At 40.4% G+C, this 23,954-nt stretch overlaps 1 protein-coding gene across 2 annotated transcripts in view; it reads left to right on the top strand.

Annotated features, from left to right (window-relative positions):
* The window catches only part of F8 (coagulation factor VIII), a 111,607-nt gene that overhangs the window by 19,252 nt on the left and 68,401 nt on the right, over window positions 1-23,954 (top strand). For both annotated transcript variants that reach the window (XM_045068047.1, XM_004779296.3), the window contains exons 4-10: window positions 1,427-1,639; window positions 8,369-8,437; window positions 10,533-10,637; window positions 12,615-12,836; window positions 14,842-15,100; window positions 15,379-15,550; window positions 20,983-21,076. In XM_045068047.1, coding sequence (XP_044923982.1) covers window positions 1,427-1,639; window positions 8,369-8,437; window positions 10,533-10,637; window positions 12,615-12,836; window positions 14,842-15,100; window positions 15,379-15,550; window positions 20,983-21,076 — 1,134 coding nt within the window. The remainder of the gene's footprint in view (window positions 1-1,426; window positions 1,640-8,368; window positions 8,438-10,532; window positions 10,638-12,614; window positions 12,837-14,841; window positions 15,101-15,378; window positions 15,551-20,982; window positions 21,077-23,954) is intronic.

Genomic DNA, 23,954 nt, shown 5'->3' on the forward strand with positions numbered 1-23,954 from the left:
GACCTGAGCCGAAACCAAGAGTTGGACACTTAACCAACTGCACCACCCAGGTGCCCATCACTTTGCCAAATCTTAAAATTTTGCCATCTTTGCTTTAAGAAATTAAACATTATATAGTTGAATCCCTTTATGTAACCCCTCAGGCTCCCTTCCTCTCTATCCAAATGTATCTGCTCTCTAGAATTTAATATCAGCCCATGATCACACAGGCACCTTAACCACACGCTCCATCCCCAGGGGCCAACTCAGGTTTTTAAAAATGTCTTCAACTCTCTGGCAAGTGCAGCTGTTGGCCTGATGTTGCTTCTAGATGAAGCCAGTAGTATCTAGTGCACACTGAAGAGGGTGTCAATATACGCCAGAGAGGCTCACTTTAGAGTGGGGACTACCAACCTGTACTTTGGAGGTAGCCTTTGGCTGCTGAAAGTCTGTAGTAAAAGTAAAGGCAGAATAGGGGCAGTGCAGAGGTCTCTTGTACTGCTCTGTTGGTGAGGTCCCGCTCTCAGATGTATAGATGTGATGGGATAAGATAAGGTATAAACGAAGAGCCCTCTCAGTGCTTTGGGCTGCTCTGCAACTCCAGAGACCATTAAGAACCCAGGAAGTTATGGTGAAGTTGCTAGAAAAGTGTTTCAGTAGAAGCATAAGGCATTATGTCAGTTTCTTTAAATATTCTCTACTTCTGTCCACTGAAATGACCTAGAAGCAAAGACACTTCATTAACAGTGAACCTAGATAGTGCTCAATTTAGAATCGAGGTATCAAACTAATCCATGGGTTAATTTTAACATCACTAAGCATGAGACAGCTAGAAAATATCTGCCCCTGATGTGATCTCCTCCTCCAGAGAAGAGCCAAGTTAAAAACATTTCTAAAAATGGCCACCTGGGTCACTCAGTTGGTTAAGTGTCAGACTCTACATTTTGGCTCAGGTCATGATCTCAAGATCGTGAGACAGAGCCCCATGTCAGCCTCTGTGTGGGGTGTGGAGTCTGCTTAAGATTCTCTTTGTCCCTGTCCCTCTGCTCTCATTCCCCTCCCCCTCTCTAAAAAATACTTTTGAAAAATCTCTGTATCTCATCTTTCTGTGACCTTCACCAGTGCTCATTAAAGAGTTGGGGGCAAAGTACATAACCAATGTATGTCTGTTGAGTTGAATTGATATGAACTAGGTAAAAAGATGCAATGATAGAAGTAGTATTATTGGTTAGAACCTGGATGTCACAGCAAGAACCACCCAACCCCTCACGTTTGCATTAGTGGTCTACAACTTCTGCGGGATATATGAGGCTGCTTGATGGTCTTCCAAATTAAGTTGCAGAAAGTCTCTTTCTTGTGTAGAATCTACTGGTAACAATAAACTTGCTATATTTCCTTGAGTGAACAATGCATATGGAAAGGATAGTGTTATCTCTTCTTGCTTTAGGTGCTGGATATGAGGATCAGACCAGCCAAAAGGAGAAGGAAGATGATAAAGTCATTCCTGGTGAAAGCCATACCTATGTCTGGCAGGTCCTTAAAGAGAACGCGCCAATGGCCTCTGATCCGCCATGTCTCACCTACTCATATTTTTCTCATGTGGACCTGGTGAAAGACCTGAATTCAGGCCTCATTGGAGCCCTGCTGGTTTGCAAAGAAGGTAAGTGTGAGAGAGGGTAGGACTCAGATGAAATAAGCAGGGAAGGGTCAATTATTAAAGCATCTGTGTTTTCATCTAAAAGAGGTTTCTTTTCCTTAGCAACATGCCCGTGGAAAGAAAATATTACATTCTATGGACTGTCTCAGTAGTTCCTTTTGTAAATTTTGTGTTAAGTTTCCTGAAAGCTTTCTGGAGATAAACACATCCATCTGTGTCATTTGTATCCCCAAAGCATTTAAAACTTGTAGAAAAGCAGGGCACCTGGGTGGCTCAGACAGTTAAGTCCAACTGTTGATTTCAGCTCAGGTCTGAATCTCAGAGTTGTGAATTCAAGCCCCACACCAAGCTCTGCACTGGGCTCTGTGCTGGGTGTGGAGCCTACTTAAAAAAAAAATCGGAGAAGAGTAAACATTTGTAACTTGTTGTTCTAAAAATCATCTTTTTAAAAATATTTTATTTATTTATTTGACAGAGAGAGATCACAAGTAGGCAGAGAGGCAGGCAGAGAGAGAGAGGAGGAAGCAGGCTCAGAGAGCCTGATTCGGGGCTTGATCTCAGGACTCTGGAATCATGACCTGAGCCGAAGGCAGCGGCTTAACCCACTGAGCCACCCACGCGCCCCTGTTCTAAAAATCATCTTAAATTTAATTAACCCTCGGGCACCTTGGTGGCTCAGTCAGTTAAGCATCTGCCTTCAGCTCAGGTCATGATCCTGGGGTCCTAGGATGGAGTCCCACATTGGGCTCCCTGCTCAGTGCGGAGACTGCTTCTCCCTCTGCCTCTGCCTCTCCTTATGCTCAGGCTGTCTCTCTCTCTATCAAATAAATAAAATCTTTTTTTATAAGGTTTTATTTATTTATTTGACAGACAGAGATCACAAGTAGGCTGAGAGGCAGGCAGAGAGAGAGAGGGAGAGAGAGCGGGAAGCAGGCTCCCTGCCGAGCAGAGAGCCTGATTCGGGGCTCGATCTCAGGACCCTGGGATCATGACCTGAGCTGAAGGCAGAGGCTTTAACCCACTGAGCCACCCAGATGCCCCTAAATAAAATCTTTAAAATTTTTTTTCATTAAACTTGTTTTTATTTTATAGTTTAAGAGTATACACTAATTTAGGAAAGTAAACATTGTAGAATTTTCTTTAATTCTAAGTTTTTAATAGTGAAATCAGTTTCATGGGACTTTTGTTTCTCCTTTAACTATCAGTGCATGTCACCGCAATTTAGTGGCTAAAAATTACAATCATCATTTATCATTTCTCATGGTTTTTGTGGGTCTCTCATGGAATTTGGGAGTATGTTTATTTGGTGGTCTATCTCAGGATTTTTTTTAATGCTCTAGCCAGTTATTTATTTATTTGTTTGTGTATTTATTTATTGAAGAGAGAGAACAGGCATACGCACGCATGTGGAGGGAGGGGCAGAGGGAGAGGGGGAGAATCTTCAAGCAGACTCCATGCTGAGCACAGAGCCCAGCTCAGTGCTTGATCCCAGGACCCAAGAGTTGGACATTTCAGCAACTGAGTCCCCCACGTGCCCCCAAATGCTCTAGCCCTTTAGACTCTTCCCAAGGCTTTCTAGTCCCTGTCTTGAAGACTTGGCTTTGGAAGAGGAAGAGAAGAGCAGGAAGAGGCACCAGAACCCTGGCCAGACTGGAGACTCTGCATGAGCTGCTTTACCTCTCAGAATGGCAGCCGGGTGTACAGTACTCTTGTCTGAGGATTTCTGATGAGGCTGTAGTCAGATAGAGCTGGAGCCAAGGTCATCCTGAATGAACCTTTATTCACATGTCTGGCACCTAGGCTTGGAAAACTCAAATAGTTTTCCACAGGGTCTTTTCAGCATGGGAGATAGAGGGTACCCAGAAGTCTTTTTCCTTTTAAATGGACTTTGTTTTAGAGTAGTTTTTAGAGTAGTAGTTTTTAGAGTAGTTTCAGGTTTACAGGAAAACTGGGCAGAAAGTAGAGATTTCTCCAATACCACCCACAGCCTCCCCACTGTCAGCATCCTGCACCAGAGCGAGCGGTATGCTTGCTCTAACTGGTGAGCCCACAGTGACGTAGTGTTATCGCCTGAAGTCCTACTGTGCACGAGGGTTCACTCTTGTTGGTTTATAGGCTACAGGTTTGGACAAATGTAGAATGACACATATCTACCATTATAGTATCATACAGAATAGTTTCCCTATTCTAAAAATCCTCTGTGTCTCACCGCTTCATTCTTTCCTGCCCCACTCCCTAGCAACCACTGAGTTTTTAAATTATCTTATCAATAGTTTTGCCTCTTCCAGAGTGTCAGATAGTTGAAATTATACAGTACATAGCCTTTTCATATTGATTTCTTCCACTTAGTGATGCATTTAGGCTTTCTCCATGTCTCTTCATGGCTTGATAGTGTTTTTCTTTTTAGCACTGAGTAATGTTCTGTTGTCTGAATGGACCACAGTTTATCCACGCACAGTGAAGGACATCTCAGTTGCTTCCAAGTTTTAAACAGTTATGAATAAATCTTCTGTAAATATCCATGTGCAGGTTTGTATGCACACATAGTTCTCAGGCTCTTCGGGTAAATGCCAAGGAACACAGCTGCTGGATCGTATGGCATATGCTTTCTTTTGCAAGAAACCGCCAACCTCTTTTCCAAGGTAGCTCTGTCATTTCGCATGAATGAGACTTCCTGCTGTTCCTCACCCTCACCAGCTTTTGGTATTGCCAGTGATTTGGAATTTGGCCATTCTCATAGGTATGTAGTGGTATCAAATTGCCTTAATTTGCATTTCCATGGTAATATGTGATGTGTGAAGCATGTTTTTATTTAAAAGATTTTATTTGTTTTTTTGAGAGAGAGAGAGCACAAACAGGGGGAGGGGCAGAGGGAGAGGGAGAAGCAGTCTCCCTGCTGAGCAGAGAGCCCAGCGTGGGGCCCGATCCCAGGACCCTGGGATCATGACCTGAGCCAAAGGCAAATGCTTCACTGACTGAGCCCCCCAGACGCCCCAAGCATCCAACTCTTGATCTCAGCTTGGGTCTTGATCTCAGGGTCATGAGGTCAAGCCCCATGTTGGGCTCTACACTGGATGTGGGGTGAGTGAGTGAGTAAATAAATAAATAAATAAATAATCAAAACTGTTTACATATAAAATATAAACAAATAAATTTAAAATCAAAAGAATTAATTGGCAGAAAATTGACTTAAAAATTCAACAGAGAGGCACCTGGCTGGCTCAGGCAGTGGAGCATGCAACTCTTGGTCTTGGGGTTCTAAGTTTGAGCCCCACATTGGGTATAAAGTTTACTTAAAAATCAAATCCTTCCCTGGGGATAAAAATATATGTTTATAAAAAATAAAAAATTCTAAAAAAATCAAATCCTTATTAAAAAAACAAAATAAATAAAATCAATTTTTTAAAAAGTAAAATCTTTTGAAAAAGTCAACAGATATTCTAGTCTGGATAAGATGAAAGAAACATAATGCCTTTATCTCCCATTGAGCAACTATAGGACCTTGACAAAATGCATAGCCCAGCCATTTGAGAATCCTAAAAATCAAATAGAACAAACAGGTCAGGAAAGGCATCAGAATTTAAAATACCACCAAACTGGCAGGGAATTTCTGTTTTTATTGCCCTTCAGTATTCACCAAATGGGTAAAGGATGTAAATAGATATTTCTGGGCGGGGGGGAAGGATAGAAATGATGAACAAGTATGTCAAAAAGTGCTCAGCATCACTCAGCATCAGGGAAATACAAATCAAAACCACAAAGAGAAACCACTTCACACCTGTCAGAATGGCCAAAAGTAACAACACAGGAGACAACAGGTGTTGGTGAGGATGTGGAGAAAGGGGGAGCTTCTTGCACTGTTCTTGGGAATGCAAACTGGTGCAGCCACTCTGGAAAATAGGGTGGAAGGTCCTCAAAAAGTTAAACATAGAACCACCCTACAACCCAGCAATTGCACTACTGGGTATTTACCCAAAGGATATGAAAATACAGATTCAAAGACATACATGGACCCCAGTGTTTATAGCAGCATTATCTACTATAACAAAATTATGGAAAGGGGCCATCCATCCATTGACTGATGAATGTATAAAAAAGTTGTGATGTGGTGTGTGTGTGTGTGTGTGTGTAGGAATATATTATATGATGGAATATTACTCAGCCATAAAAAGAATGAACTCTTGCTATTTTCAACAACAGTGATGGTACTAGAGGGTATAATGCTAAGTGAAATAAGTCAGAGAAAGACAAGTACCATATGATTTCACTCATGAAACTTAAGAAACAAAAAAAATGAGCAAATGAGCAAAAGAAAGAAAGAAAGAAACAGAGAGGTAAACGAAGAAACAGACTCTTACCTATAGAGAACTCAGTGATGGTTACCAGAGGGGAGGCTGGGTGGGAGAATGTTACATAGGTGGTGGGGATGGAGGAGGACACTTGTGCTGAGCACTGGGTGCAGTATGGAACTGCTGAATCACTCTACTGTACACCTGAAACTAATATTACACTATATGTTAACTAACTGGAATGAAAACTAAAAAATTTTAAATGTGTATTTTACATACTGTCAATGAATAACTGGAAACCAGAATGTAAGAACGAATGTTTACAATAGCTCCAAAAATTGAAAGTTTAGGAATCTAACAAAACATGTACATTGTCTGTATGGTGAAAACTACAAAGTAAAAGAAACCAGAGAGACATACTGTTTCTGTGCTATAAGATTCAACATAGTAAAGATCTCAGTTCTCCCCAGTCTGTAGATTTTCAGGAAGCTTTTTATGTGGTCACAAACAAGCTGATTCTGAAATTTATATGAGAAGGCAAAAGTACTAGATTTGCTAAAATGATTTTGCAAAAGAATAAATTTGGAGTAATAATCTTACTCAATTTTACAATTTACTACAAAGCCGCAGTAATCATAGCATGTGTTAACAGAATAGACCTATAGATCAGTGAAATAGAATAAAAGTCCAGAAATGGATCCCCACAAATAAGCCCAATTGATCTGGTGCAAAAATAACTCAAAGGAAGCATCTTGTCAACAAATAGTGCAATGATCGTAGACCTTATAGTTATACAAAGAGTAACTTAAAATTAGTTATAGCTCTAAATGTGATATATACATTTACAGGTTAAACTGTGGGAATCTACACCATCTCTGGGTAGATAGTTTCTGAATTAAGTTAAATTGTAGGGTACCCAGCTGACGTCACAGAATTGCTTGGTGGTAGGGAAAAACCCATATACACTGGAATTGGTGTCACAATTACAGGCCATTTCTTATAAAGGTAAATATACACTTAATTTCCATTCCTGAGTATTTGCCCTAGACAAATGAAAACTTGATATTCACATAAAAGTCTGTATGTACATTAGTGTTCACAGCAGCTTTATTTGTAATGGCTGAGAATTGGAAACAAGCTAAATGTTTTCCAACAAGTGAATGCTGAAACAAACTGTGGTATATCCATACCATGAAGTACTCCTCATCAATAAAACAGAGTGAAATACTGATACAGACAACAAAATGGATGAATCACTAAGGCACTATACTAAGTAAACAAGCCAGTCTCAAAAGGGTATATATTGAATGGTTCCATTTATATGACAATCTCAAAAATACAAATATATTGCAATGGGAAACAGATCAGTAGTTGCCACGGGTTACAGTTAGGGATGTTGGAACCGTCCTGTGTCCTGATGGTTGGTGGTTTCGTGTTAAGACCCATAGGCTTGGGACGCCTGGGTGGTTCAGTGGGTTCAGCCTCTGCCTTCGGCTCAGGTCCTGATCTCAGGGTCCTGGGGTCAAGCCCCACATCAGGATCTCTGCTCAGCAGGGAGCATGCTTCCCTTCCTCTCTCTCTGCCTGCTTCTCTGCCTACTTGTGATCTCTGTCAAATAAATAAATAAAATCTTTTAAAAAAAAAAGACCCATAGGCTCAAACACCAAAAGTAAAAGTCAGTTTCACTATTTGGTGATTTTAAAAATAAAAAGAATCCAAATGTTTTCAGACAGCTTTTCCTGTAATTTAAATTTGTATAGGTGAGTTACTTTCTTCATCCAATCAAAGATTTACCTTCAAGTGTCAAGAGTACAAGAAAAAAGGAGAACATAAACAAAAATCTTCCTGCTTAAAGTAAGAAAATTTCCCAATCAAATGAAGACAACCAACAAATTCAATAATTAAAGCATGTTGGTATACATGGTGTTCACTTAAAGTGTGATTATAGGTGTTTAATATTGATTATTGTTATTTTGGTCATAATACTTTGCAAAAGTAAAAAAAGTTAAAAGCATAATAGAAATTTTCTATATTTAATTGCCTATATACATACTTTCCTTGAACAGTATTTACAGTTTTTATAATCTTTCTCTTTTATATTTGTTCTGAACACTTGCTTATATATATGACATATGATCATATGAGCTTGTATTTTGCATGTTTCTTTAATTTCATTTTCTGAGTGATTCATTTTTCTTATATTTTATATAAGTACTGGTCTGCAACAAATCTGAAGTGAAAAGAAGTCATTTACACCAAATAGTTTTAGAAGAACTGGTATAGGACACCTGACACCAAAGAAGCAAGTTAACTTGTGGTCAAGTTAACAGGGTTAGGGTTAACCCAAGAGACAAAGCAGTACGTGAAGTGATGTATTCTCCTAGTGTTGATTTCCCATGAGAGGATTCTCAAAAGAAGGTGAATGTTCTCACTTCTTTTTCAGGGAGTCTGGCCAGAGAAAGGACACAGGACTTGCCTGAATTTGTACTGCTTTTTGCTGTGTTTGATGAAGGTTAGTGACCTGCAGTCTGAACTTGGGGCTCCTGAAAAAGTAGGATATGTTAATTATGTTAATTTAATCTGGTATTTGAGAATAAGGGCTGCTGTTATCCAGAGGAAGTGATTATAAAGAAAGATCATAAACTACTGTTCAGGAATGAAGGAGATGGGGATGAAACTGAGTTTCAAGAAAAAGTACAGCCTGAGTTCCATTGGGAGCTATCCGGTAAGAAGATGGAGGAGCTGGATAACAGGCTGGGCTCATGCCCTTCATTATATTTATCTGTCTGCCTGTTGATGGACGCTCGGGCTGCATCTGTGTCTTGGCTTTTGTAGGTAATGCTGCAGTAAACACAAGGTGCCGATATCCCGTCAAATTAGTGGGTTTATATTTGGGGGCTAAATACCTGGAAGCAGAATTACTGGATCACAGTAATTTTCAGCTTCTTAAGGAGCCTCCACTCTGTTTTCCAGAGTGGCTGCACCAGCTTGCATTCCCACCAACAGTGTAGGAGGGTTCCCCTTTCTATGCATACTCACCAACACCTGTCATTTCCTGACTGGTTAGTTTTAGCCTTTCTGGCGGGTGTGAAGTGGGATCTTACTGGAACTGGCTCATCTTGAAATGGAAAGTTTGGGAGCACCTGAGGGGTGCAGCCGGTTGAGCATCCGCTCTTGGCTTCATCTTGATCTCAGTGTCTTGGGATCAAGCCCCGTGTCAGGCTCCGCGCTCAGCAGGGAGTCTGCTTGAGGATTCTTTCTCTCCCTCTGTCTCTGCCCCTCCCCCCTCTAAAATTTTAAATAAATCTTTTTAAAAGTACCAAAATTGTATTTTCTTTAGACAGCAATTTCCCGTTTCCTCCACCCCTCTGCTCCTGGCAGGCAGCATTGCACTGTGTCACTTAAACCTCACATTGAAAACTGTAATAATAGTCCTTTCTTCGTAGCACAGTGGTGGGGATTAAGTGATTTAAGTTAAGTAATTTAGAATATGATGTGGCACAGAGCTTCTGCCACCTACTCCTGTTCCATCTTTTCCTCCCACATTGCCTCTTTGGAAGAGGCATCTTCCCTCTCCTGATGAGTCCCCCTGTCTTTTTGTGTCCCCTGACACTCCATTCTTCCTGATGACCTGTCCGGCCTCACTGTGCTGCTCTCCCTGCCTCACCGCTTGGGCCCCAGCCACCTGGGGCACAGTTTACGTCACACTGAAATATGCTGTGCGCTGCTTGTTCATGCTGCTACCTCTGCCTAGAAAGTGAAGTGTTCCCTTCTCTTTCTGGTCTGGGTTAGAAGCCTCTTTATATGTTCCCATAGCACCTGGAGTTTCCTCCTTATCACACAAAACCATCACTGCCTGCTTGTTTGATCTTACATCCCTTTCTCTTCAAGTAGAGTGAAGTCCCTTCCCCTTTCTGTGTCTAATCTCTGTTACATGATTCTTCACTCTGTTATAATTGTCAGTTTCTCTAGTCAAGCTAAATTGTAAGCAGAGAAGGCATAGTCTCTGTCCTCGGTGCCTAGCACTCAGTAGCGCTCAGTAGATGTGTCTAGCTGGGTGCTTAAGAAACCTTCAGCATTCGCTGTCAGCCCTTTACACAAAGGGCCAAGTTCAGGCAGACAGCTATCCAATAATAATATTTACAGCGCTTTCACTGTTACTCATTTCAGGGAGGAGGTTGGAAAGCTTTCATGTTCTTGAGTTTTCATTACTACAACCTGAGTGAAGCAATTAGGACAGGGACTGAGAGCCCTTTTCTAAGATGATTTTCATTTGCTTCCTTTTAAATGACTCCGTGAATGAATAGAATGAAGTCCTCATGGCACCAACTCACCAATATTCTAACCCTAACCCTTCCCATCTACTGGCGTGGACAAATATAGGGAGAGATAATCAGTTTGAGCAAGAAATGTCTGCCTTTTGGTAATTGTCTTCTGCCTTTGTCTTACTGACTTGGAGCACAAGTCATCGATGCTAACCCTAACTCTACTGTGCTAACAAAAATGCTTAAGCTGTGAGCAGTCTTTGCCCCATGGGAGGGAAGCAGAGAGGGAGGGTGACTCATGACTTACTTAACTGGCCCTGTCTTTGCCTCCTCTCTCATCAGGGAAAAGCTGGCACTCAGAAACAAATGAGTCTTCTTATCTGGCTTCTGCTCAGGCCCGGCGTGAAATGCATACAGTCAATGGCTACATAAACAGGTCTCTGCCAGGTACGTACTCACCTGCTCCAGAATCTGCAGGGTCAGGGCGTCTGGGTGACACTGTCGGTGAAGCATCTGACTCTTGGTTTCAGCTCAGGTCATGATCTCAGGGTCATGGGATGGAGCCCTGCTTTGTGCGCTGCCGTCAAGAGTGAGTCTACTTGAAGTCCTTTCCCTCCCCCACCCTTTCCTCCACACATGCTGTCTTGCCCTCTCTCTGAGATAAATAAAATCTTTTAAAAAAATCTGCATTTACCACGAGAACTTTCTTCTCTGCGTCTCTTCAGACAACTCTGTGTCCCAGAGGAAAGCCCACTGAATTCGGGCGTCTGGTGGGGTCTTAAACTGACGTGGCGGATTTCTCTTCTAGTCACCTAAACACGAAGGTCTGCCCATGTACATAGAGCTCACAGATTTCTCTTACTTAAATATATGTGGACAGGCAAGGCTGAACAAATACTTAGGGGAAACCTGAAAAATAACAGGGATATGCAAAGATAAACAAAAAATAATAATAATCCCAGAAGAAAACAAGAAATACTTATAAGAGAACTTGTCGAAAGGTCTACTTAGTATTTTCATGAAGATTCAAGAAGATACTACATCAATCAAGTAATAATTTGATTCTGTAAAAAAGAAACCAAGAGTGTGCTCACAAAAGTTAGGAATATGATTGTCAAGATACAAACTCAAGGGGTACCTGGGTGGCTCAGTGGGTTTAAGCCTCTGCCTTCAGCTCAGGTCATGATCTCAGGGTCCTGAGATTGAGCCCCGTGTCAGGCTCTCTACTCAGCAGGGAGCCTGCTTCCTCCTCTCTCTCTGCCTGCCTCTCTGCCTACTTGTGATCTCTGTCTGTCAAATAAATAAATAAAATATTTTAAAAAGATACAAACTCAATAGAAGGTAGTTAGAATAGAGAAAATCTCCCAGAAAGTAAAACAAGATTTCCGATATGCTTTTTTTAAGATTTCATTTATTTATTTGACAGAGAGAGGGAGATCACTAGGCAGAGAGGCAGAGAGAGAGGAGGAAGCAGGCTCCCTGCTGAGCAGAGAGCCAGATGCGGGGCTTGATCCCAGGACCCTGGGATCATGACTTGAGCTGAAGGCAGAGGCTTAACCCACGAGCCACCCAGGCACCCTTGGAATACACTTTAAAACAGATTTTAAAAACCAAAGAAATGAGAGAAGTGTTAAGGATGAAAATATTTGAGTCTTCATATTCAAATTTCCCAGCAGGATAAATAAAAAAAGATCCCCCCACAGAATTATGATTGTGGAATTTCAGAGAACAAAGAGAAGATGTTAAAGCTTCCATTGGAAGAAACAGGACCCATTCAGGGATTTCTAGGCCTTACTAGAGAGTTTGGACTTGAGACAGACAACAGATAATGGTAGCTAGTTTGAATTAAGATGGTGCGGGTAGTAATGATGGTGAAAAATATGTATATTTGAAAGCATCAGGAGCCAAAATATGAGACAGCTGTGCCCTAGTATTTAACGGGGTGAGATCTAAACATATAGCTAATCATTTGAACAGTGCTTGATCTAAAGCAAGTGCTCAGTAAATATTAATTATATTGCTGTAATTAGTATCATACTGGACTTAAGAAGTGAGAGTGGTGAGAAGAATAACTCTCACTTGCATAATTTTGATATTGTTTAAAGAGAAAATATTTGTTAATGAGAATAAGCCTTGGGCTGAGTCCTAGGTGATCCATTACTTGATGAAAGGTCAGGAAAGGAGGCAAAAGAAGAAGCTATCCAAACAATAGGGGGAAAAACCCAGAGAGGTGTTCGCACAGAGGCCAAGGACAAAAGAGCTTGGCAAGCGCTTTAGCTGGGCAGTACCCTAGCATCCTTGGAAAGTTGGGTTCCAGTCAGTAATAAAGTTTGAAGGTCAATTTGTCCATCCTATCCTAGAGACGTGTTTTCCATTTCAAGTTCTCTACTTCTTGACCATAACTGTCTTATTCCTATGTTATAGGTCTGACTGGATGTCACAAAAGATCAATTTATTGGCATGTGATTGGAATGGGCACCACCCCCGAAGTACACTCAATTTTTCTTGAAGGTCACACATTTCTTGTGAGAAACCATCGCCAGGCCTCCTTGGAGATCTCACCGATAACTTTCCTGACTGCTCAGACATTCCTGATGGACCTCGGCCAGTTTCTACTATTTTGTCATATCCCTTCCCACCAACATGGTAATATCTGTTGATCTTGAAAATGAGTATTATAAATATTCAGCTCTTCTTTTACTGTCTATTGTACCTTGAATGTAAGAGGGCTTGAGTGTTAGTAGTACTGGGGAATTTTTAGTTTAGTGATGGTAGTGATGTCCAGAGCAATGAATAGCAAAGACAAGAGGATATCGCAGCATCGTGAAACTCCAGACTACAGGTAAACACGGAGGCACCCCAGCACTACCTGGAAGGAGGTGAGAGACATGGGAAATAAAGAGCCTGTCAGGAATAGCGGACCCTGGAAGAAGCAGTGTGGGAGTGGAAGTTGGTGAGCGTATGTGAAACACCCTGTGAGGCTTTCAGACTTCTTCATGAGGACTTTGCACAGGATTAGAGGGCCTGTCTAAGCAAGTTGGGGCAACAATACAGTTTCAAACTGTTGTTAATGTGACCTCATTTGTAGCTACAGACTGAAAATTCATGTAACACGATCACCCCACCCCCATTTTCCTTCTTGTGTATTTACTCTGCTAACTCTTTATGCTGGCCCATTCTAACAGCCCTCTTCATCTTCTCCTCTGTGGTGGCCCATGAGGATTGTTGGAGGAAAATGTCATGTGTAACAGCACTTGTTTGTTCTAGCAGTCTTCAAATTCCTTGCCTTGGAAAAGAGATTTGATCTGGCTCTGTCTCCACTATTTTCCCCTTATGATCTATGAGCAATGTTGCCTTGTTTATAGTTCCCCATAGTGATGAAGAGTAGGGCCTCTTTCCTCATCTGTGGTATAATATTTATGACGATTTTGACAAGATGTTAGAGGACAAAGGAAGTTGATCCTAAAGTTGCAGAGGAATAACTCATTTACTTGGATGCAGGTTGGTCATTACCTAGTTTGAGGAGTTTACTTAATGTTTTATTGTTTTGACTTTTTCCCACTGATTTTAATCTTCATTTTTCAGAAAAATGTTTTGTCTTATTGGACCACAGACATTTTTAGATCTAGAATGAATGATGTTTAAAGCCATATGAACCCCAGACTAGTTGCTTGCCCCTCCTGCAATCTACCATATTCCCCATCATCTAGTAAGGTCTGTGTTAGTATCGATTTTCAAAATAGCCCTATAGCATAGCTTGGGTGGGAATTATTAATCTCCACATAGTATAAAGCCAAAGGTGAACTTGAGTGTTGAGTAGACTTGTTGTAGGGCTTGCAACTGGTCCCAGGCAGACATGCTCTTAAAATATATAACATATGGGATACCTGGGTGGCTCAGTTGGTTAAGCAACTGCCATCGGCTCAGGTCATGATCCTGAGGAGGTCTCTCTCTCAAAAGATGAAATCTTTCAAAATATATATATATATATAAAATATACACAATAAAATCTTTCAAAACATATATATTTTTTTTGAAAGATTTTATTTATTTATTTATTTATTTGACAGAGAGAGATCACAAGTCAGTGGAAAGGCAGGCAGGGATAGAGGGTGAAGCAGGCTCCCTGCTGAGCAGAGAACCTGATGCGGGGCTTGATCCCAGCACCCTGAGATCATGACCTGAGCCGAAGGCAGAGGCTTTAACTGAGCCGCCCAGGTACCACCTTAAGCTTATATTTCCTTAACTGTTAAGTTGTACCTTTTCATGTTTTTATGAGCTTGGAATGTCTTAAAATTTATATGTACAATGACACTTTTCCTAATAAACCTATTAAACCAATGGTTTGTATCATAATTCAGTAGAATACATACAGAAATCATTATAATATATATATTATAAGAGCAAATGACTGAGTCTTAAAAAAGGGATAAAACATAGAATGGAGGAGAATCAGGCAGAAGGGAAGTGATGAGTGCAAAGATCATAACCCGAAAGTAGCAGCTATGGGGGAGTGGCAATATAAGGCTATTTGTGTGGGGAAGGGAACACTTAGGAGAGGGTGCTGAAGGCCCGGTGAGAGACAACAAAGTTGTAGAAGCTAAGGCAAGTCTTATAGGAATCTGACATTGTTGGGTTTGTCTGATCCCAGGTGGTATGGAAGCTTATGTCAAAGTAGATAGCTGCCCAGAGGAGCCCCAACTACGGATGAAAACTAAGGAAGAGGAAAATTATGATGAAGATCTTTATGACTCTGACATGGACGTGATTAGCTTTGACGACGACAACTCCTCTCCTCTCATGCAAATCCGCTCAGTTGCCAAGAAGCACCCCAAAACTTGGGTGCACTATATTGCTGCCGAAGAGGAGGACTGGGACTATGCTCCCTCAGACCCCGCCCGCAGCGATGGGTAAGCACCTCTTAACACTTGGTGTGAACTCGTCCTCATTTTTAAAAGGTTATTCCCAATTATTCAAAGCAACCAATCTTCAAGCCGTGTTTATGGTTAGGTATAGATGCGGGGTCAAATAAGACAGCCTTACTAACGTAGCTAAGCGTCAGGCATACTTGTATTTTTCTCATGCCTTTCCACCGATTAAATCATTTCAGCTCTTTTAGAGCTGGATTTTAGCCTCCTCTACTTAGAGTCCTCCATCCCAACATCTCATCTGTTTGTGTCTCATGCAGAAGTTATAAAAATCTGTATTTGAACAATGGTCCTCAGCGGATTGGTAGGAAGTACAAAAAAGTCCGATTTATGGCATACACAGATGAAACATTTAAGACTCGTGAAGCTGTTCAGTATGAATCAGGAATACTGGGACCTTTACTATATGGAGAAGTTGGAGACACACTGGTGGTAAGTTGAAGAGAAATAACATTGGGTAATTATGAAGACAAAGTCTGGAGAATTCTGAGTTTCTAAAAGCTTCATAATTGAGCCTTGTGTTTCAATGGATATGATCTAAAAATTATAAATATTATACAAATAAATACAGATTATACATTTGTTTTAAAAATAGGAGTATGTAGAATACAAATGTAATGCCACCCATTAAACATGTCACCCCTTTGAAACAGTACATGGTCTTTGATACATATCCTTATATAATTATTTCCCACTAATCATGTAGTATAGGAATCAGCAGACTATGGCCTATGAGCCTAATTTGGCTCATAGTATGCTTTTGGATCACTGAAGGGATCCCAGGACTCTGTGATCATGACCTGAGCCGAAGGCAGACACTTCACCCACTGAGCTGCCCACGTGCCCTGGATTTTACCTTTTTAAAGAGTTGTAAAGAATAGTAAGAATAAGACAAACATGTGACAGAGACTAGATATGGCTCATGAAATCTGGAAAATCCAGAAAATGTCTGCTGACCCCTGATACAAGGTATTAAGAAGGCTTATGCTGCAAAGAACAGGAAACTCAATAAGCCTTGGTTTTAAAAAAAAATAGAGGTTTATTTTTTCACAATCAATTTGGAGATAGAGGGTTGTTTGTGTCAACTCAGCCGCTCCGAAATGTTGTGAAGGACGCTGATCATTATACATGGAGTATTGAGCAGAACACCATGAAACTATTACCAGTGCTGGAGTAGTACCAGTGCTAGGAAGAGAAATCCAAACACTCTGCCCACAGCATCTTGGTAACAGATATCCCTCAGCAGCCAGCGAAGGGCAGTTGGCCTCTGTGTAGCCCTCTTATGCTGAGACAGAAGGATCCCAACTCCTCCCCCAGGGAGTCTGAAATACTGAAATCCTGAAAGCTGAGGGCCTGCCTGCGGGCCACTGATGCCTGTGCCTAAGCAGAACAAAGGAGTACTACTCCCTGAGACGGATCCAGCAGGGTGATAAGCGGGCCGTAGGCCATGGGGGCTCAAGTCAGGGCCTGGTAAGGAGGTGGCCCAGGCCAATGTAGGGTACCCAATGTAGGGGTCCAAAGACTGTACTCAAGGACTGCCTTTTGGTGCCTTCACACAAAACTCAGTGTGGAGTTTTGTTAGATACTACCAAAGTGCCTTCAGCAGTTCTGCCGCAATTTATACCCTCACCAATAGTGTCTTACTGTGCTTTCCCCACATCATTGACAGTATCTATTATAAGCCTTCAGAAAATTTTCCAATTTGATGAGGTAAGTATTTATATATTGTCTTCATTTGCATTTCTCTGCTTAGTAGTGAAATTGCATATTGTTTCATGTTTGTTTGTTTGTTGACTATTTACATGACACCCTCTGCAAATTGCCTGAAATTTTGTCTAGTTTTCTATTAGAATGGTCGTCTCTTGCTTACATGTTTGTAAAAGGCTTTATACAATGTGGATATTGGCACATTGTTGTTATTTTTCAAAAATTTTCTCAGTATGTCCCTTGCACTTTTGTCCTACAAAGATTTTTAGTCTTTATACAGTCAAGATCTTCTTTTTTTAAGATTTTATTTATTTATTTGACAGAGAGAGAGAGAGAGAGAGAGCGCACACGCATGAGCAGGGGCAAGAAGCATGGGGAGAGGGAGAAGCAGACTCCCCTATGAGTAGGGAACCTGAGGTGGGACTTGATCTCACGACCCAGGGATCATGACCTGAGCTGAAGACAGAGACTCAACTGACTGAGCCACCCAGGGGCCCCTATAGTATTCAAGATCTTTTATCAGTCTTTTTATTTATAATATTCTGGGGATCTTTCATTTATGATTTCTGCCTTGGAATGCCTTAATCACCTCCAGAGAATAAAAATAGTCTATTTTATTCTTTATACTTATAGGTTATTCATAACCCTATCCAAAAGCAGACGCTTAACGACTGAGCCACCCAGGTGCCCCAGCAAGTCTCAAAATTCTAAAGAAAACTATAATGCAATATCCCTCATGAATAGAGATGCAACAATCTTGCACAATACATTAGTATACCAAATCTAGCAACAATTTTACAAGAATATATGCCATGATCAAGTGGGATTTATTCCACAATAATGCAGGATGGTTCAATATACAAATACTAAGGCAATATACCATATTAATCAAATAAAGAACAAAGAGCACATGATTACATAATAAGTGAAGAAAAACAGTTTGACAAAATCCACTACCCATTCAAGATGAAAAATATTCCAGTGAACTAGCAACAGAAGGTAGGGTCCTTGTTTGATGAAGAACATTTTTAAAAATTTATTATATGGTGAAAGATTGTTTTCCCCCCAAGACTGGGGAAAAAAATTAATGGTCTACTCTTGTCACTTCTATTTAATGTTGTATTGGAAACTAGTGCAGTAAGCCAAAAAGAAAACAACAGCAACAACAACAACAACAATAAAAACAGGAATTAGGGACATTTGGATTGGAGAGGAAGAAATAATACTGTCTTTATTTGCAGATGACATGATCTTATATGTAGAAAATGATTAATACATAATAAAAAGTCATAAGAAATTGGGATTGCAAGGGACATCCTTATCCTAATAAAGATGTGCGGAAAACCTATAGTCACCATTATACTTGGTAGTGAAACTCAGAAATCCTACTCTTTTTTTTAAATTTAATTTCTTTTCCAAGATTCATTGTTTATGCACCACACCCAGTGTTCCATGCAATAGTGCCCTCCTTAAAACCCACCACCAAGCTCCCCAACCCCCAACTCCATCCCCTCCAAAACCCTCAGATTGTTTTTCAGAGTCCATAGTCTCTGATGGTTCACCTCCCCTTCCAATTTCCCCCAACTCCCTTCTCCTCTCTAACTCCCCATGTCCTCCATGTTATTTGTTATGCTCCACAAATTAGTGAAATCATATGATAATTGACTCTCTCTGCTTGACTTATTTCACTCAGCATAATCTCTTCCAGTCCTGCCCATGTTGCTACAAAAGTTGGGTATTCGTCCTTTCTGATGGAGGCATAATACTCCATAGTGTATATGGACCACATCTTCCTTATCCATTCGTCCATTGAAGGGCATTTTGGTTCTTTCCACAGTTTGGTGACCATGGCCATTGCTTCTATAAACATTGGGGTACAGATGGCCCTTCTTTTCATGACATCTGTATCTTTGGGGTAAATACTTCTGTTAAAGATCAGGATAGAACACATCTCTATTTGATATTTTAATAGAAATCCTAGCCAGTGTTCTCAGGAGAAAAAATAGAGTTTTCAGATTGGAAAGAAATAGACAAAACTGTTACTGTTTGAAGAATAAGTAAATGGATGACGCTTGGTGGGAATCAGATTTCTCATTACTGAAAAGGGTAATAATAAAATAAGACTAGAGCGCCTGGGTGGCTCAGTGGGCTAAGCCTCTGCCTTCAGCTCAGGTGATGATCCTAGGGTCCTGGGATCAAGCCCCTCATCGGGCTCTCTGCTCAGTGGGGAGCCTGCTCCCCCCACACCTGCCTCTCTGCCTGCCTCTCTGCCTGCTTGTGATCTCTCTCTGTCAAATAAATAAATAAAAATAAAATATTAAAAATAATAAAATCAGACTAGAATAAATCATGTGATTCTGGATTAGAGTTGGAGACATCGGTATAATTCTGAGTATAATAAGAAAGTACTCAAAAAATAAGGGGTGCCTGGGTGGCTCAGCGGGTTAAACATCTGCCTTCAGCTCAGGTCATGAGCTTAGCGTCCTGGGATCAAGACCCGCTTTGGCCTCTCTGCTCGGCAGGGAGCCTGCTTCCCTTTCTCTCTGCCTGCCTCTCTGCCTACTTGTGATCTCTCTCTCTGTCAAATAAATAAATAAAATGTTTTTTTTAAAAAGTACTCAAAAATAAAAGAATAGGACAATGTCAAAGGACACAGGAGTCAATTTACAAAGTTTCTAATGGCCAAGGTGGAAGAATTTGAACAATAAAATAAAGTAGTATTGGATTAAACCCCAAAGTATAAAATAAATATCCATGAATCATTACTAATATTAGTAAATGGTTAAACAGGCAAATAAATGGGGAAGTAGAGACAGCTCACATTCAGAAGAGTTCTTAAAAAATTATGTAGGTATGGGGGCACCTGGGTGGCTCAGTGGGTTAAGCTGCTGCCTTCGGCTCTGGTCATGGTCTCATGGGTCCTGGGATCGAGTCCCGCGTCGGGCTCTCTGCTCAGCAGGGAGCCTGCTTCCCCACCCCCAACCCGCCAGCCTCTCTGCCTACCTGTGATCTCTCTCTGTCAAATAAATAAATAAAAATATTTATTAAAAAAAAACAAAAAATTATGTAGGTATGTAATTATTTGGGTTTAATTTTTGTAAAAGGTGTAAGGTCTGTGTCTAGTTTCTTTTTCTTTCTCTCTTTTTTCTTTCTTTCTTTTTTTTTTTGCATGTGGGTGTCATTTGACCGTATTTGTATGGATCTGTTTCTGGGCTCTATATTTTGTTCAAAGGGAAGTTCTTAAAATCGAAGATGCTCCAACTTTATTGCACAAAAAAGGAGATGCTGGCATTAGGAGTTGATTCTCACATGCATATAGGTGGATTGATTTGATGGTAGGAGGACAAGGAATTTCCTTTCTCAGTGAAAACAGAAGCATCCAAGAGTGAGACTCTGAAACCAAATATTAATCAACTAAGGAAGTGGGAAGATTAATTTCTAGGAAACCCTAACAGGATACCTCAGTAACTTGAGTGATCATTTGATGTTTGTGATCATGAATTTTAAAAGGCTGATTGCAGAGCTGCGTGATTTTTCTTCTAAATCATTCTGCTGCCTAACTGCAGGCAAGGAATCAGCTCTTTAATGGGTTTTACCAAGTGATTGGGTTTTAAGATAAGAATGCAGTTGGAAGTTGGTTTTTCCTCCTCATATTGTACCCAGCCTCAGATCTAGGGACTGCTCTGATGTATCCAGTGTTCCTACTCTTCCGGCACTCCTCCCACTTAAAGCTCATGCAATCAGATAACGCTGACTGCCAGCCGTCCTTAAACGTGTAATCCTGGTCATGCCTGCCTGTTCAGTGAAGATTTTATCACCTGAGTCACTGTTTTCCTCTTCACTCTTGGGGAATTTAGTACCCAAATGGTGGAATAAGACTGAGGGGAAGCGGTGCCCTCAGCAGACATTCAAATTTCAATTAGTTTGAGAATGTGCAAGGGATACTTCCTGAAACAATTGAAATAACTTTAAGGAAATGGAAATGAAACACCTAACAAGTAGCTGTCTGAGCAATGTTATGGAAAGTCTCTCTGGGCTCAAACCCCTATAATCTGGATATAAAGTTGCTTTTGTCTTCCAAAGATAGATAATCTACACTCTTCCTGTCAGTCCTAGTTGCTTGAGGACTTGATCGTGTATTTCATTTATACTTTCAGATAATATTTAAGAATCAAGCAAGCCGGCCTTATAACATCTACCCTCATGGGATCACTGATGTCAGTCCTTTGCACTCAGGGAGATTGCCAAAAGGTAAGCGGTAGATCAGTTTTATTAAGTCCTACTGACTTGTAGATATATATGAGGTCACGGTCTCAAGAGCACTAAAGTTATACTGGGCCTTACCACAGTTGGTGTGTACTGGATGGTCACTGTCCTTGGTGCTGATACTTTACAATACACACAAGAAAATGCTATAATTTTTGCTTTAAACCGTGACATAATTTTAGAAAAATATGGGGGAAAATACTCCTTCATATTTACTCAGTTATTTATGATTACCAGTGCTTCCTATGCCTACCTAAAGATCCAGATTTCCATCCGGCATCACTTCCATTCAGATCACTTCTCTTCAATCTAAAGAATTCCTTTAGCATCCCTTGTAGTGCAAGTATGCTTAGATATAGATTCTCTTAGTTTTATTTTATTTGGAAGTGTCTATTTTGTCCTCTAGCTAATTTTGCTAGATGGAGGATTCTAGGTTGAGAGGGCTTTTTATTCCTTTGAGCACTTTGAAAAATCTTATTTTACTATCTTCTGGCCTTCATAATGGCTAAATTTAGATTTCATTGAATTATTCTTCCCCTGTATGTTATTGTTTTCGGACTGTGATTTTCTTCATATTTGCAGTTTGCTGATCTTCCTGGATCCATAAAGTTATATTTTTACAAATTTGGAAAGATCATGGTCATTATTTCTTCAAAAAAAAAAATTCTACCCTGTTCTCTGTCTCCTTTCCTGGGTCTCTAATTACATGAATGGTATTTTGGTATTGTCCCACAGGCCTGAATATTTTCACCATATTTTTTTCTTTCTTGATCTTATCTGCAAAATGGATATTTCCTGTTGACCTATCTTCAAGTTCACTGATTTCAAACTGGAATTTCTGAGTCACAGTGTATGTATTTCCGTGTTTAATAGATAGCCACACTTTTGTCCCCAAATGAAGTTATAATTCATACTCCTATATATGAAAGTATAATTTCCCATATTATTGATATCTAGACATTGATAGTTTTTTAAAAAAGATTATTTATTTATTTATTTATTTATTTATTTATTTGACAGAGACTCAGAGAACAAAAGCAGAGGAAGCTGCAAAGGGAGAAGGAGAAGCAGACTCCCTGCTGAGCAGAGAGCCCAACTCAGGGCTTGACCCCAGGACCCTGGGATCATGACCTGAGCTGAAAGCAGACACTTAACCAAATGAGCCACCCAGGTGTCCCTAGACATTGACAGTTTTTAAAAATCCTGCCTATCTGGTGGGTGAAAAGTGATGTCTCAATGCTGTTTTAATTTTATTTTTTATTATTTCCTAATTTTAATTCCAATATAGTTAACATACAGTGTTATATTAGTTTCAAATGTATGATGTGGTGATTCAGTACTTCCATACAACCCCCAGTGCTCATCAGGACAAGTGCCCTCCTTCATTCCCATCATCTATCTCACTCATCCCCCCACCTTGTCTTATCTGGTAACCTCAGTGTGCTCCGTAGTTAAGAGTCTGTCTTGGTTTGCCTCTCTTTTTCCCTTTGCTTGTTTGTTTTGTTTCTTAAATTCCACATATGAGTGAAATCCTATGGCATTTGTCTTTCTCTGACTGATTTTGCTCAGCATAATACTCTCGAGCTCCATCTATGTCATTGCAGATGGCAAGATTTCATCCTTGTTGATGGCTGAGTAATATTCCATATGTGTACGTATACACACACACACACACACCCTACATATGCTGATGGACATCTGGGCTTGCTCCATAGTTTGGCTATTGTGGACATTGCTGCTATAAACATTGGAGTGTAGGTGTCCCTTCAGATGACTACATTTGTATCTTTGTAGTAAATACCTAATAGTGCAATTGCTAGGTCATAGGGTAGCTCTATTTTTATGTTTTGAGGAACCTCCATACTGTTTCCCAGGGTGACTGCATCAGTTTGCATTCCCACCGTTGTAAGAGGGTTCCTCTTTCTCCACAACTTTGCCAATACTTGCTGTCTCTTGTGTTGTTGATTTTAAAGTGTGAGGTCATCTCTTATTGTAGCTTTGATTTGCATTTCCCTGATGATGAGTGATGATGAACACCTTTTCATATGTCTATTGGCCATCTGGATGTCTTATTTGGAAAATATCTGTTCAGGTCTTCTGCCCATTTTTTAATTGGATGATTCATTTTTGGGGTGTTGAGTTTTATAAGTTCTTTCTAACTATTGGATACTAACCCTTTGTCAGATATGTCATTTGCAAATATCTTCTCCCATTCAGTAGGTTCTCTTTTAGTTTTGTCATTTCCTTTGCTATACACAAGCTTTTTATCTTTTTAAAAACATTTTAAAGTTTAAATTCAATTAATTAACATATAATGTATTATTGGTTTCAGAGGTACAGACCTGTGATTCATGTCTTACATAATACCCAGTTATATTACATCATATGCCCTCCTTAATGTCTATCACCCAGTTACCAGTCCCTCCACACCCCTTCCCCTCCAGCAACCCTCAGTTTGTTTCCTATAATTAAGACTCTCTTATGGTTTGTCTACCTGATTTCCTCTTGTTTTACTTTTCACTCTTTCCACCTATGATCCTCACTCTTTTGTTTTTAAAATTTCACTTATCTTAAAATCCACCTCTGATCATTGTCTTTTTCTGATTGACTTATTTCACTTAACTACCCTCTAGTACCATCCATGTTATTGCAAATAGCAAGATTTCATTTTTTATGGCTGTCTAATATTCCATTGCTCGCTTGCGCGCGCACACACACACACACACACACACTCGCTCTCTCTCTCTCTCTCTCACACACACACACACACACACACACCCCACATCTTCTTTATCCATTCGTCTGTCAATGGGCACCTGGGTTCGTAACATAATTTGGCTCTTGTGGGCATTGCTCCTATAAA

This window comes from Mustela putorius, unplaced genomic scaffold (genome assembly GCF_011764305.1).
Source record: "Mustela putorius furo isolate JIRA1106 unplaced genomic scaffold, ASM1176430v1.1 tig00003899_pilon_pilon_pilon, whole genome shotgun sequence".
NCBI lineage: Eukaryota > Metazoa > Chordata > Mammalia > Carnivora > Mustelidae > Mustela > Mustela putorius.